General features: G+C 33.9%; 3 protein-coding genes across 4 annotated transcripts; 1 reads left to right on the top strand and 2 right to left on the bottom strand.

The window, feature by feature from the left end:
• Positions 1 to 95: 95 nt before the first annotated feature.
• LOC123308940 (LDLR chaperone boca) lies at positions 96 to 1,233 on the bottom strand. Its single transcript, XM_044891767.1, has 2 exons — positions 905 to 1,233; positions 96 to 733 (listed from the first exon to the last, which is right to left on the bottom strand). Exons 1-2 carry the CDS (start codon positions 1,157 to 1,159, stop codon positions 437 to 439), a joined length of 552 nt encoding a protein of 183 aa, XP_044747702.1. The 5' UTR covers positions 1,160 to 1,233; the 3' UTR covers positions 96 to 436.
• Positions 1,234 to 1,679: 446 nt separating this feature from the next.
• Positions 1,680 to 4,084, top strand: LOC123308938 (nucleosome assembly protein 1-like 1-A). The gene is made up of 5 exons (XM_044891763.1): positions 1,680 to 1,845; positions 2,110 to 2,666; positions 2,924 to 3,085; positions 3,173 to 3,422; positions 3,692 to 4,084. The coding sequence occupies exons 2-5, from the start codon at positions 2,121 to 2,123 to the stop codon at positions 3,814 to 3,816; spliced, it is 1,083 nt and encodes a 360-aa protein (XP_044747698.1). The 5' UTR covers positions 1,680 to 1,845; positions 2,110 to 2,120; the 3' UTR covers positions 3,817 to 4,084.
• A 1,384-nt stretch (positions 4,085 to 5,468) lies between these two features.
• On the bottom strand, positions 5,469 to 13,555 carry LOC123309307 (stromal interaction molecule homolog). Of its 2 annotated transcripts, none has more exons than XM_044892358.1 (10): positions 13,219 to 13,555; positions 13,017 to 13,162; positions 12,729 to 12,958; positions 12,564 to 12,673; positions 9,509 to 9,798; positions 8,792 to 8,959; positions 8,057 to 8,312; positions 7,894 to 7,956; positions 6,943 to 7,084; positions 5,469 to 6,411 (listed from the first exon to the last, which is right to left on the bottom strand). In XM_044892358.1, the coding sequence occupies exons 1-10, from the start codon at positions 13,376 to 13,378 to the stop codon at positions 6,066 to 6,068; spliced, it is 1,911 nt and encodes a 636-aa protein (XP_044748293.1). In that variant the 5' UTR covers positions 13,379 to 13,555; the 3' UTR covers positions 5,469 to 6,065. The 2 variants fall into 2 exon arrangements, with proteins under 2 accessions (XP_044748293.1, XP_044748294.1); XM_044892359.1 differs by having other exon boundaries at positions 5,469 to 6,408.
• Positions 13,556 to 13,573: the final 18 nt, after the last annotated feature.

Below are 13,573 nucleotides of genomic sequence, written 5' to 3'. Positions count from 1 at the left end.
TTTCAGCATCAAAATCAGATCATTATATAGGAGAAATTTTCTGTCAGATTTCACTTCTGTGTAAAATTTTATTGTATTGTAAAAAGGAGTCAAAATCAGTTTAGAAATTTTTATTAAAAAAAAATTATGTATAAAAATACAAATTAAATATATCTGTTCCAATAACAGTACATTTTGTCATCATTTCATGACAATATTTCTCCCAAATCAGTTACACTTTACATGTAGGTACAATAATTGAAAACAATAGAATAGGTACTGTTTTGATAATTATGATAATCATGACTTATGTTTCATTGCAAAACAACAAAGCAGGTGACTTTCATACAACAGTTTGATTCAACTTCTGGGATTTACAAAAATGAGAGAATCAACTTCAAAACATCACTTTTTTTGAGAAAAATATATCTGAAATAGCACAACAATTCTAAGTGACTCATAATTCTTCCTTTGCAGTTTTACTGTATTTCCCAGGATAAACTTTATTTTCTATCGTGACACTTTCACATTTTTCTTGATCTATAAGATATTCTTTGGCTGTCCAAGCTTGTGAACCATCTTTGAAAAGGAATATAGCTCTATTATCATCTACGAGATATCTCTCTGCTTGAATATGATTGTTCCAAAGACTAGACTGCCATAATTTGGTTACCTCTTCTGTTTCATCTCTAGATAACTCACTCCGAACCTGAACAAATGTCATCAATGTTCTGCCCTTTTTAGATGCTTGAAGCTAAAATAAAAACGAGTAAATTAATTCAAAAGATAAACTCAAATTTCAGAGTTCAATGAAAGTAAAAACACAAGCAAAATAGGAAGTGAAGTTGGCAACTGTTGATTTCAAGTTAACTTGACTCAAAATAGGATTTGTTATCCATAAAACATCATTCAATAAAATGTTTACCACAGCTTCAGGATTGTTTGAATCAAATTTCGTAAAGTCTACTTGTGGAGGCGGCCTCAAGTGTTCAGGCAGCTCGTCCTCAGGAAGGGGCTCTTCATCCTCTTCCCATTGATCGAGAAGCCTTTCCATATCTGCATCTGTGAAATCTCTTATATCTTTCTTGGCCCAGTCTGGTTTCTCATTATCCTTAAACTTTTTTGAAACAGAAAAACTTAATACAGAGCAAAGTATAAGTATCCAAAGAGACCATTTCATGTTGAAGCTATTTCGTTCGAATTTTGAATTAAACGTCAACTATCAGCTGATGAATTTAGGTTAAGAAAACTCTCACTGACACTAAATGTCATTAATGACGTTAAGGTACAGGAAATCAAATTCATTTTCTTCATGTTCATCATTTGGCGACCTTCATCTTTCAGGAATTCAATGAGCAATATGTTTGATGATAGTGAGGGAAGGTTGAAATGAATAGAATAAGAATTTTCTTTAGAGTAGTTTTATTCTGAGATTACATCGGAGACATCAGGTTGTCTCTGGATTACATTTATATACGAACCAACAATTGACAGAATATCTTATGAATATCAATTAGTTCTCGTTATTTCCATAAAATTTTCATGGAAAGCATCAAATTCCCTGCTTTCCTTAATTCATCTTTTCGCGGATTCGAAATATCAACCAATCGAAATGTCTCGTGGCAGTCACGTGTGCTTGCTGGACCAATCTGAAAATTTTCGGATGCGTAACCGCGTATGAGGTGTGATCTGATTTCGTGCAGATTAATCAGCTGGTTTTCAGCTTGGCAACACTGTTGACTGCTGATCGAAGGAAGTGAAGTTTTTTTGACGAATACCGGTAAAATTTCTTTCCTGGCAGTTGCTCTTGTAAGAAAGATCACGTTTTTGCAAGTGCTATCTGAACAACTCCTTTGTCCTTACTTGGTAAGTAAGAATTTTTACCATCTTCTTTACAATTATGTCTCTCTTTCAAAGTTTTTATTTGAATACCTATGATCCTATGAAAGATATAATTCTCATCTTGATCTCAACGTCAAAATTAGACGCATTTCATTGTTCGACATACACGTGTTTAATGAAACAAAAGTAAGGTTGCCTTTTTTCTTTCATTTTAAGCTTACAAATAGGACCATTTCTTTTAAAGAAAATTTGATACATGCACATACACATACGAATTTGTCATTGTAGGTTAAAGAACAATGGCAACTGAAAATGAACAAGCAGGAGACCACCCAGATGACGTTGAATCAGTCGAGGAGGAAGAGATTTGCAAGATGCTCAAATTCCCAAACATCATGTCAACTCTTCAAACTCAACGTATTGAGGAAATGCTAGCTGCTCTCCCAATGTCTGTAAAACGTCGACTCAAGGCACTTAAAAGAATCCAGTTAGATTACACCAATTTGGAAGTTGAATTTTTCAAAGAGGTACATGCCCTCGAATGCAAATATCATAAACTTTATGAGCCACTATATGAAAAACGTGAAAAGATTGTTACTGGAAAGTATGAACCGACAGAACCTGAATGCGAATGGCAATCCGATGATGAAGACATTGCAAATGATTTGAAAGAAAAGGCCACTATTGAAAATAAAAATGAAGGTGCTGATATTAAAGGCATACCCGAGTTTTGGTTAACCATACTCAAGAATTGCAGAATTTTAGCTGAAATGGTGCAACCTCATGATGAACCTATATTGAAGCATTTGATTGACATTAAATCCATATGTGAAGTAGATCCTATGGTATGTTATCCTAATTTGGCTGTATTTGAATTACTTAATTTGATGATTCATCCCAACTAATTTATTCTGACTCAGTTTCACTGTTCATTTAATAGTTACAGGGGTATTCAATAAAATCTATGCCTTACTATGAAAAGTTTGTGTGAGGACAGAGGCTATTGTTGAATTAACTCTGTTTTATGCAATCTAAAATTTTGAAAGAATTATTTTCAGAATATCTCTTTGTCAAATGAATAAGTCCCTATTTTTCTTTTTAGATCTTCACTTTAGAATTTCATTTTTCACCGAATGAGTATTTCACCAATTCAGTTCTTGAGAAAAAGTATTTCTTGAAATGTGTGCCTGAGAAAGATGAGCCATTTGAATTTGAAGGTCCTGAAATTTGCAAATGTACTGGTTGTGTTATCAACTGGAATAAGGTATGAAATTTTAATTTGTAGAATATGAGAGCTTTCCTTTTCTGTTGCTTTGAAAAAAATGTGTGTAATTCTGAAATTGTTTTCTAGGGAAAGAATGTCACGGTAAAGACCATTAAAAAAAAACAGAAACACAAGAGCCGAGGAGTTATTCGTACTGTCACTAAGACCGTACAGAATGATTCTTTCTTCAACTTCTTCAGCCCACCAGTTGTTCCTGAGACAGAAAAAGAAGAGGTTGACGATGAGATTCATGCCATCTTAACCACAGACTTTGAGATTGGTCATTATATTAGGGAAAGAATCATTCCTAGGGCTGTGTTATATTTCACAGGAGAAGGTAATTTATTTTCATATACTTCAGAGTGAAAGTTAGCTGGCTTGTTAGCCTGCAGATAAACTTTTTCAGCATATACAATATATCGAATTGAAAATTTTCAATAGTTTATTAACTAAACAAACTCAGAAAACCTGTTGAAAAATTCCTTTTGAAATATTTCTGCAGGACCATCTATGACAAAAGACCTTAAAAAACGAAAGCCTTCAATGTTTTAATAACATGAGGCGTTTTTTTCTTTTACTTTTTAAAACGAGTGTTTCTTTCATCAGGAATTGAAGATGAGGAAGACTTTGAGGAGGAAGAAGAAGAAGATGATGAGGAAGAAGATTTCGATACAGACGGTGGCAAAGAATTGAAAGATGGCGAAAAGGACCCAAAATGCAAACAACAATAAGACCAGTGTTAATATTTAGAAAATTTGTTGGTATTCCTTTTTATTGCATTTTAAAATGTTGTCACATGTCGAAATAATTTATTCTTGAATTGGTTTATAAGAAACTATTGCAAAGGCATATTTTGCAACTTACTCAAAATACATTTTGATAAATTATTAAGTTTCATGTTGGAATCTCTTTCTCCCTTGATATTCGAGATCACACTATTTTTGTAGTTTTTCTAAATTATTTCTTGACAGTTCTGAGAATATATTTCTTAACTGCTTATTTACATATTTTTTTGATTGCATTTTTTACCCCCCTCACCATAAAACTCAAATTTTTGTTCTTGAAATGAGCCCAGTTTCTACTAAAGCATTAGCTGAAGTTGAGTTAATAAGAGCTCGCCATATAATGAATTAAAAAAAAATTGATTTAAGTACCAATACTTCAATCAACATATAAGATCTTTGGGCCCTCGAACTCGAGGACGCAGAAATGCACGAGTCCAGATTTCATCTGTGCTAGTCTGATGGGCGAATGTTAGTGTGACGAGAACGGCGTCAACGGTATAATCAACATTTTGTGACGATATTAACCGAACGGATTGGCTCGCTGCCTCTCCAGACCAAAGCTGTATTGAACATGTCTGGTCTGCAATGTCGCAGAAATAACATCGCTTACCTGACCCTCCGCAGACATTGCAACAGGCTGCCAATGCTTTGAGGGCAAAACATTTCTGAAATTTCCATTGAATACCTCCTTGACGCAACACGAGTAAGAGCACTACAAAGAACTAGAGGGTGGTCCCACCCCAACAGTTAAACAGGGTGGGCAAAATTCGTTGTCTACTGAGGGGATCTCGAGAACTATAACAGCTAGAAGAAAACGGATGACACATTATCTAGCTCTTTTTCCCTGACTAATCCAAATCTGAAAACAGAATCGGCCTATCATTCCTAGATTTTGAGTTATAAACAAAAATTGGGATTTCAATGATTTCGAAAAGTTCTCACAACTTTTTTGTCTTTGAAGTTACAGATCTGGAATGTGAACCTTCCTAGGTACTTTTATACATAGAAACTACTGACAAAAGATTTTTTCCCAATAAAAAAATAAATTCAATGGAAGTTTGCATTCAAAAAAACGAAAGTTCGCCTAATGATGTATTGAATATTTCGTGCTCGACAGTGGATTCAACATAAAAAAGTGCCTGTAGAAGGTTCAAGTTTCAGATCTGTGACTTCAAAGACAAAAAAGTTATGAAAACCCTTTCAAAATCGCCAATATCTCATTTTTTGCTAATAACTCAAAAACGAAGAATCGTATGAGGTTGCGTATTTCACTCTTCTTTGTTTCTTTGAATAATAGCTCGAAAATGTGTAATCCATTTTCTTCTAGCTCTTATAGTTCGAGTTCCCCTCAGTAGACAACGAATTTTGCCCACCCTGTACATATGGGTCAACAAATTTTAACCAAAAAGCGAGATATTATGAAATGTACATTTTCAAATTCCAATATCCAAAATCACTAAAAATATTAAGGTTTTTCACTTGTCAGCATCTCTTAATGGACCATATTACTCTTATTCGAATATAATTTTTAATTTCGAGTGAAAGCAACCTGAAAAGAAGCACTGTTTTAAAAAGTTAGGGTGAAATAAAGCAGATGAAACAATTCAAATGTATATTTAAAAACGCTCCGAAAATTGTCAGAAATATTTGGCTATGAAATTAAGCGTTAATTTTACCACAAATTCGCAATTTTCTCTAAAGAATGATAACAGCGGGTTAAATCAGAGGAGAAGGAAATTTTAAGACTGGATTGTGCATATAAACGTTTCCCATTAATACTGGAAGTAGCATTTTTTTCGAACAGAAAGATTCGTCAATTAAATAATCCATATTAAGTACAGTTCTCACTTAGTTTATATAAAAGGCACTAGATAAAGATCCCTATTGATTTTAAAGAATACATAATGAGATTGATTCACCTCAAATCTGGACTTTCCGTCCCAGAGGTAACACGTTCCATAAACTTCAAATTAAATATGTTTAAATTATAAAAATTGATTATCCAATACCTACTGTATAATTATCTAAAAGTTATGTACAATGAAAACGAGACATTCTCTTCACAAACATAAATTGAATAGGACCGTTTTATCACAAGCAGAATGTCTTTCAAGGGACAAATTGGGGTCAAAACCGTAATTTTTTTTTCATCACAACCAGATATCGATTTAAGTACATCAGATCATTCAAACCTCTTATTTTTTCTTCTTGAGATTGAAAAATTTCCTCTTCCTCCTCTTCAATTCTTCTTCTAACAAAGAGGAATCCGTTGAACAAATATCATCTTCTAGAGATGCTGAGCTCTGTTCTTTGGTCTGCATAGATTTTTGAGCTAGGGAATCCGTCGAACTGGCAAACTCGAACTCGACAGATTTCGGAACGGACGGAAGAAGAGAGAGATTCACATCGTGAGAGTAGGATTTTTTCATGGAAGCTGCGTTTTTCGCAGTTGTCGAGTTGTTACCACTGCTTGCTGCTCTCGGTATCATGCTCACTCTACTTATCTTACTATTTAATGCGTTGTCTTGAGAAGGTGCACTGCTGAAAAATATCAGGCTGTATATCTGCATATGATCAATTCGTTATGCGCTGAAGTAACGAAACTATTCAAAAAATTTTTCATTATACCCGGTGTTTCACGCGGTGAGTCCACTAGAATCTGGGAAAAATTTCGAAAAGTTTTAATAGGTTGTTCACTCAATTATAAAAAAAAAATTAAAGATCAGATCCAGAAACTAGACACATTCATTTTTTTAAACTTCATTTTTTAAATTGCTGTACAGCTTTTATTCTACTAAGTTACGCTTGTTCAGAATCAACTAAAAAATTGTTTGCACCCTTATTTTGTAATGTAGTTTCAAAGAATTGAATGACTAAACAAAGTCTCATTTGAGAACAAAGAAAAATTCAAAATTTCCACAAGGAAACGTGACAATGTTTATCTTTCGCTGTATGCATCTTCTTATGATTCGCAGCACTAGTCTCATTTCAGTTCAATTAGTAAAAACTCCTGGGTTATGTGCTAGCTTAACACATCAAAACCGAATTGAGGTTATTTATTATTCTACATACCTGTCATCTCCCAATACGAATTTGACATTATTTTGATTGGAACTCCTGGATTTGAAAGAGCTATCATCCTCCTGCTTGCTGAGATCGCTCTCCGAAGAAGGATCCTCCCTCCAAGATTGATCGTTTGAGGGGTCCGCACAACCTAAACGAAAGGTTATGTCTTACACCTTGTTAGTTATATAAATGAGGCATTAATATGAGAAATTAGTGAACAAGTTTATGAGAAGCAATTTCATTTCCATTAAATAATAAGAAAGCCAGGCATTCCATTAATAGACAAGCATGTATTTGACAAGGTTATAAGTTAGACATAAAGACTGGTACCCAAAAAAAACAGCCAATAACCCTTGAGGAAATGAAATGTGTACTGATGACGTGTTGTTGATGGAAGATTGGAAAAAGATTAGGTAAAATAAAATAAAACATCACAACATACCTCCATTTAATCAACTTTCAAGGCAGAAAATAAATATGAAGCATAAAGATATAAACTTAATCAAAGCAAACGCAATAAATAAATGTCTAAAACAATACACAAAACTTTTTAAGAGAAGAATCAATAGGCCTAATTAGTAGAGAAAAAAATTCTATAAAAAATAGAGTACATCTCATCAAGTAAAAAACTTTAAGTATCAAGAAAAGCATGCTAAAAACTTTAAAAAAACTGTCATATCTACTCGAGAATTGTACAATAATCGAAGTGATCAAACAAGATGAAAACTGTCAGTTTGAACAGAAATTTCCCGATTCGATCAGAAAATCCGATAAATCTCGTTGAAATACTGAATAAAATGAAAAACAATTTTCATATTTTATAAACCTGACCACATGTTAAGAAACAGCAGAACCAAATTGTAATGAATATGTTGGAGCGGATGCACAAGAATGCTATTGGTGCCACAACAATCATTTAATCCGAATAATCATCCTCATCAAGGGTGAAAACCTTACCTTGGTGGCCCGCGTATATGGATCCAGTATCATCGTCTAAATCATCTGCGCTGTTCAGTCGTCCTGGAAAATTAAATGGGGGAACTCGGTAGCTAGAGCACTCAAAAAACGTTCGTGTATCGGTGAATTATGATGAAATACAATGTCGCAAACAGCGACTTACCTTTGCTTCCAAGACTTCTACCATTCCTGTACAACGCACTTTCCAGATATTGAAACCCGTTATTGTTCATTATACTGAATCCACATAGCTGCTCAATCTGCTTCCATCTCTGCACGCGCTCCTGTAGTTCTTGCGTCACTTCATTTAGGGCTGTGCGGGCTTCGACAATACTGCGGTCTACTTCGTCTATAGACTTTCCATGGGTAGATACGAAAGCGCCTATAAGACTAGAACGCTTCTTTCGTAATTTTTCACACTGTGGAAAAAAGTGAGAGGGAATTAACGATAATGACTAGAAATGGAAATACTGTATTTAAAGACAGACTACGAAAATAAGAAAAAGTCTCGAAAATTTGCGTAATTCAAAAACCGCTTTTCCGATATCCACCAGAATTAGTAGGCTTCTTATCACAGTGAACCCGCATGATCCTGCCGAAATTGAACTCAATTGCTTCAAAATTGCGACTTGTAGCATGCCCACAATAGATTACACACACGTCTGCAGACAAAAATTTTTAAGGATTCTCAATCGACACCCGTAACGCATTTTGTGACTACTTTTTTCGGAATGTAAGGGTCGCATAACAAGCGCCTATCAGCTCAGCAATAGCTGGCGCTTGTTAACAAAACGCCAATGTGACTTGTAGACTATACAATAGCAACATAACCTTTCACTGGAAAACTCTTGAAAAAGCTGAACCATATAAGTTCATTGAACGATTAAAATATACTCACCGCTTCTCTCGCTTGCTGCAATTGTTTCTCTGCTATTACCTTCTTCTTGACATAAGATCTATTTTCAACCTCATAAGTTAATTGAAGCCATTGTTGGAGAGCTAATGGAGGAGCCCAACATCGATCTTTCAGCTCTCCTTCAGCAATTTGTAACTCCGTTCTCAACATCTGAAAATAGGAAACTAGAAGATCTGATATTTCACATTAACATAGACAGAATTTTTTTTTTATTCTGAATCTACGTCATGCCGTCTGTTTCGATATTCTTGAACAGTACTGTCAGTATTTCAGAGACGATGCCTATTGGCCCAGTCGTTCGAGTTCTATTGTTATTCGATTGCTGGCCAGTAAAACCAGCAATATCGGAACAGGCCCTACCTCTGAAACCTTTCCTAACCTATAATCCTACGAATCTCTCATAACGAAAAGATTCTCCGTCTACCTATCCAAAAACGGATTATTTTTGATAGAAAAAAATCTTTTTATCGCATTCAGATCGTCGCTGAAGGAAAACCAGCGACAAATTCTTCTATCTTTAATTTTTCTGTGTCCCTGAGCCTTTTTACTTAAGCTGCAAGAGGGAACTATTCCAAGGCTATACCTTGACTATTTGACTAGGTAACACAATAGATCCTTATCTAGCAATGACCCACAACTCAATCTTCAATAATGTTAACGAGCTACAAAATCTCCACTAACCGATTAGCTAAAACTTACCGCTATCTCCGCTTTGAGCTGCGAAATCTCCAGATCGGAGCACGAATTACTGAGAGTTTCAGAATCGTCGGTGTTCTTCTCCAAATTTTTCTTTTCCCTACTCTCTTTCTCGACCAGTTCTTGCTGAAGACTTTGCAGCGCCTTCTCGGCGTTCTGCAAGCTGTCCATGTCCTTGTTCATGCGATTCAAATGTTCCTTAAACTTTTTATTTTGCTGCACGCCATACCAGAAACCAACACCTAAACTTATTACTAACGCTATGAGGATCACATCTTTCCAGTATTGACCATCTATAAAATAATTCAAGGGGAAAAAGTGAGTTTATGTCGGTAAAATATTCATGTAAATTATTAAAATACGGTTTATCAGTAACAAAATTAGTAAGTAAGAAGATGGTGATGAGGCAATGAATACAAAATGTAATAAATAAAATATGATCAGATGCATTTTCGTGATGAATTTTACTAAAATTTAAATTTAAAAAGTGATTTAATCTACTGATCTTAGTTTCTTGAGTTATATCATTCATTTTCAGAGATGTGAAGTTGTTGCAAAGACATCTATAATCATCAATAAGATGGAATCATGTGACTGTACTCTATTGTCTGCATCTTTTTTGCATGATAGCTGTTCATTACATCGAGACAAAAACATTGAATCGAATTGAATTTTCGTTTGCTTTTTGAATAAAGAGGAAGCAAACTTCACCATTTCAATTTGATAACAAAACAGGATTTATCCTGTTATGTCATTTTCAATTCAAGCAATAGTACCGTCATATTCCATCAGTTGGATCCCTTCTCAACCGTCAGAAGCATTCACAAGGTTTCCAATCAGCACAAATTATTAAACACAGGTCAATTATTTGCACTTTTCATTTGAATACATTAAAAATGTTTACGACCTCAAAAACACTATCGCCAATAATTCACCATTCACGACATTCTTATCCATGATTCATTTCAGTATTTAATCGCCAAGAAAGAAACATTACGACTGAATTCAGAGGTATAATCAAGTTTGGTTGGGAAATAGAATAATATTAGTGAGGAGAACATAATAAGATTATAATAGCGTATAGGAATAAAACACAGGAAATACGGAAACAATCCCAATTAAAAGTAATTTTCATGCATAACTGCGAAAATTGATAGGAAAAGCGTTCACCTGATAGAAACGTAACAATTTATTTTAAAATTTTCAGCTTTCTTATCAGTGTTTTTCGTTTAAATCCCAATGTTCATTTTCAAGAAGCCTTGAAGGTGGAAATAGCACGAGAATCATTCTCTTCAATAGCCATACTTCGAAGTTTTTGGGATTTCCAGATGCAGGAAAAACTATTTAGTAAAAAAACGCTATTCCATTTTTTCCAAGATTAAGAAAATATTGAAGCTTTCACCATATTTCAAATTCGAAAGCCAAAAATTTCGGAGTCTAGCGAGCGAACTTGTAAGCTCTCAAGGGAGTAAATTGTAATAAACAGTAAAACAAAATTCGAAATTCCAATTCTGAAAAACCAGTTGACATAGAAATCATGAGTTAAAATTGTGCTTCCTACAGATTTGTTTTATGAAAACTTGAGAAAAGTTACCGTTTTAACACCCCATATCTCATCAGAAGGGGTAGATATTTGACCCCATGATTCTTCAAGAAATATTAATGTTTTCCGACATGGCGTAACAGCCGGAAAAATTATGTTTATTACCCGAATAATTCGAATTGTAAGAGTCCAGCAACAAAACGTTAGAAATATACAGGATGAGTCTTTGACTTGTACATATATTTTAGCAGTAGATTTTTGAGGTTAAAAGAGACATTTTTTCCTTCACCATCTTTTCCGATTCGGCCTAGATGGAAATATATAACCATTTCAAGTTTCCATAATAAACTATGCCACTCCCTTTAAAATCTTTTATAAGTATTTTGTGGATTTTCAACAGCCTGTATATTTTCAACAGAGCCTGAATAAAAATATGGTAAAAAAAATGTGTTTCTTTTGACATAAGAATCTTCTTTTAAAATATATTTACAAGTCAAAGACTCACTCTGAATGTGCAGAGCAAAACGAATATTATCTTCCTTATTTACTATCCTGTAGAAAAATGTTTGAACATTCAAATTACGCAACTTTTCATGCATAATCGACGCGTTTGTAGTGCATCCTTTAAGAAGGGGTGTTTTGAGTTTTTTAAGTTTCACTACTCAAATTTCCACCCTCCGTAATAAGTTGATCCAGACCAAAACTAGAGAGACTGTTATCGAAAGAAACCCTATTTTTGACCAATTTTCATCTAGATTCTGAGAGGATTTCTTGAAATCTACTTTTTCAATGTAGCTACAATCAGTTTTTTTCCTAATATGTGTTTTCAATCAACTCCCTTCCTGATAATTCATCATCTGTTCTGATTCACAAATCCTTTGACTCATAGTATTGTGTAACATTTGAAACTATACACACATAATGAGTTCAAATAAATAAAAACCCTCTTCCTCATATTGATCAATTGCTATACCTTTAATATCTCCAATATTTACAAATGTAATAAAATTCATGTTCAAACAACGGAGCCAACATCATTACAAGCAAGTTTGTTTGAACTATTATGACCATAATGATAATGAAGCAGCATACATTTCGCCTGAAATGAATGCCCCATTTAAAAAAATTCTCCACAGAAAAGACTCCAATGAAGTTGATGCGTCATTAAAATAATTAAATGTCCACTCATACCAGAATATATTAGATTTCACATAATGAAGCATGTCTCTGCATTCCAAATGTTTATTAGTTAATTTAATTACCTGATGCTTCACCAAGAGCCGCTTATTGTATGCTTACTGAATTAATTAAATTGCAGAAAAATAGACAATCGTTTTTCACTGATTTGTCCTCTATCACTGAGATTGTGACGTAGTGTATTTTTTGAAATTAGTGTATGAATAATTTCCATTTCAAACTGACAATGGTGTATAATTGTCATGGCAATTATAGTTTTTCTGCTCAGGGCTTCTGTACATTACAGTACAAGACATATTAGAAAAAAATCAGACCTACCTTTTGGGGGACCAAACAAAACAACATCCATAGCTTTCAGCGAAATCTTCTGCTTATGAATAGGATCCTTAATTCCTATACTGCTTAAATAATTATTATTCACTGCCATCCTAAAATAAAAACTCCATGTAGACTCTATTAACGCAACTAACAAAAATTACTGACCTCGGTAGATGAATTCCTGTTACCTTATTCTGAACAAAATTGAGAATATATTGGGGTAAGCCAACACTAGAAGTTAACCATTCAGTAGTTTGCTCAACAGTCCAATTGTGAACTTCTGATTTCAACCATGCATCCCATAGTTCTTTTGCAGATATATGATTATCATTTCTATGAAAGGCTTTTTGTCTTTTTTCATAACCCGAATCATACTTAAGTTCCTCCCGCAAAAACTGGAAGAAGCATTATTATAGTAGAACCACCGTAAATACACATTAGTGCAATACGTACATCATCAGATTCAGATAAGTCAACATTGCCATTCTCATCATCATCCAACTTTTTATGCAACGAAATAATTGCCTCTAAGCCCGCTTTATCATTTGCTGCTGTTGATAAACAACTAAAATCTTCGGCAGAGCAGGTTTCATACAAAACTGAAAAAGAAATTTCATTTTAGTCAAATGAATTGAGAACAAAAATTTCAACTTACTCTCGTTGTTTGATGATATAGTATTTGAGTTCTGTAATGAACTTTTAAAATTATTGCTAGTCTTGAGCTCAGGTTTTACATTATCACCATTGGCATTAATAGGAGACCAAAGTGTTAGCAGGCACCATGATAACCAAATGGATAATTTATGGAATTTCATGTTGTTGGTAATATTATTTTAGGTGAACAAATGGCCTTTCAAACAACTACTGATGTATTAATAACTCTTCAAATCTTGTAAGTTAATCATAATAATAAAATTTTACTTCAGTTTGACATTTATTTCACAGCCAATTTTCATCTGTAAGGTCGAGGTTAGGTTATTCAATTGACAGAAAAAATTATTTGCGATGCT

This window comes from Coccinella septempunctata, chromosome 3, assembly GCF_907165205.1.
Source record: "Coccinella septempunctata chromosome 3, icCocSept1.1, whole genome shotgun sequence".
Taxonomy (NCBI): domain Eukaryota; kingdom Metazoa; phylum Arthropoda; class Insecta; order Coleoptera; family Coccinellidae; genus Coccinella; species Coccinella septempunctata.
The sequence above is the reverse complement of the archived record's forward strand: the minus strand, read 5'-3'. Positions and strand labels throughout refer to the sequence as shown.

Bases quoted from the DNA above. Each gene is read 5' to 3' on its own strand.
- LOC123308940 (XM_044891767.1), bottom strand. From the start codon at position 1,159: ATGAAATGGTCTCTTTGGATACTTATACTTTGCTCTGTATTAAGTTTT. The intron at 734-904 runs GTAAACATTTTA...TTTTTATTTTAG, and splicing joins CAAACAATCCTGAAGCTGTG to CTTCAAGCATCTAAAAAGGG.
- LOC123308938 (XM_044891763.1), top strand. From the start codon at position 2,121: ATGGCAACTGAAAATGAACAAGCAGGAGACCACCCAGATGACGTTGAA. The intron at 2,667-2,923 runs GTATGTTATCCT...TTTTCTTTTTAG, and splicing joins TATGTGAAGTAGATCCTATG to ATCTTCACTTTAGAATTTCA. The intron at 3,086-3,172 runs GTATGAAATTTT...ATTGTTTTCTAG, and splicing joins GTGTTATCAACTGGAATAAG to GGAAAGAATGTCACGGTAAA.
- LOC123309307 (XM_044892358.1), bottom strand. From the start codon at position 13,378: ATGAAATTCCATAAATTATCCATTTGGTTATCATGGTGCCTGCTAACA. The intron at 12,959-13,016 runs GTACGTATTGCA...TGCTTCTTCCAG, and splicing joins ACTTATCTGAATCTGATGAT to TTTTTGCGGGAGGAACTTAA. The intron at 7,085-7,893 runs GTAAGGTTTTCA...CCTTTCGTTTAG, and splicing joins CATATACGCGGGCCACCAAG to GTTGTGCGGACCCCTCAAAC.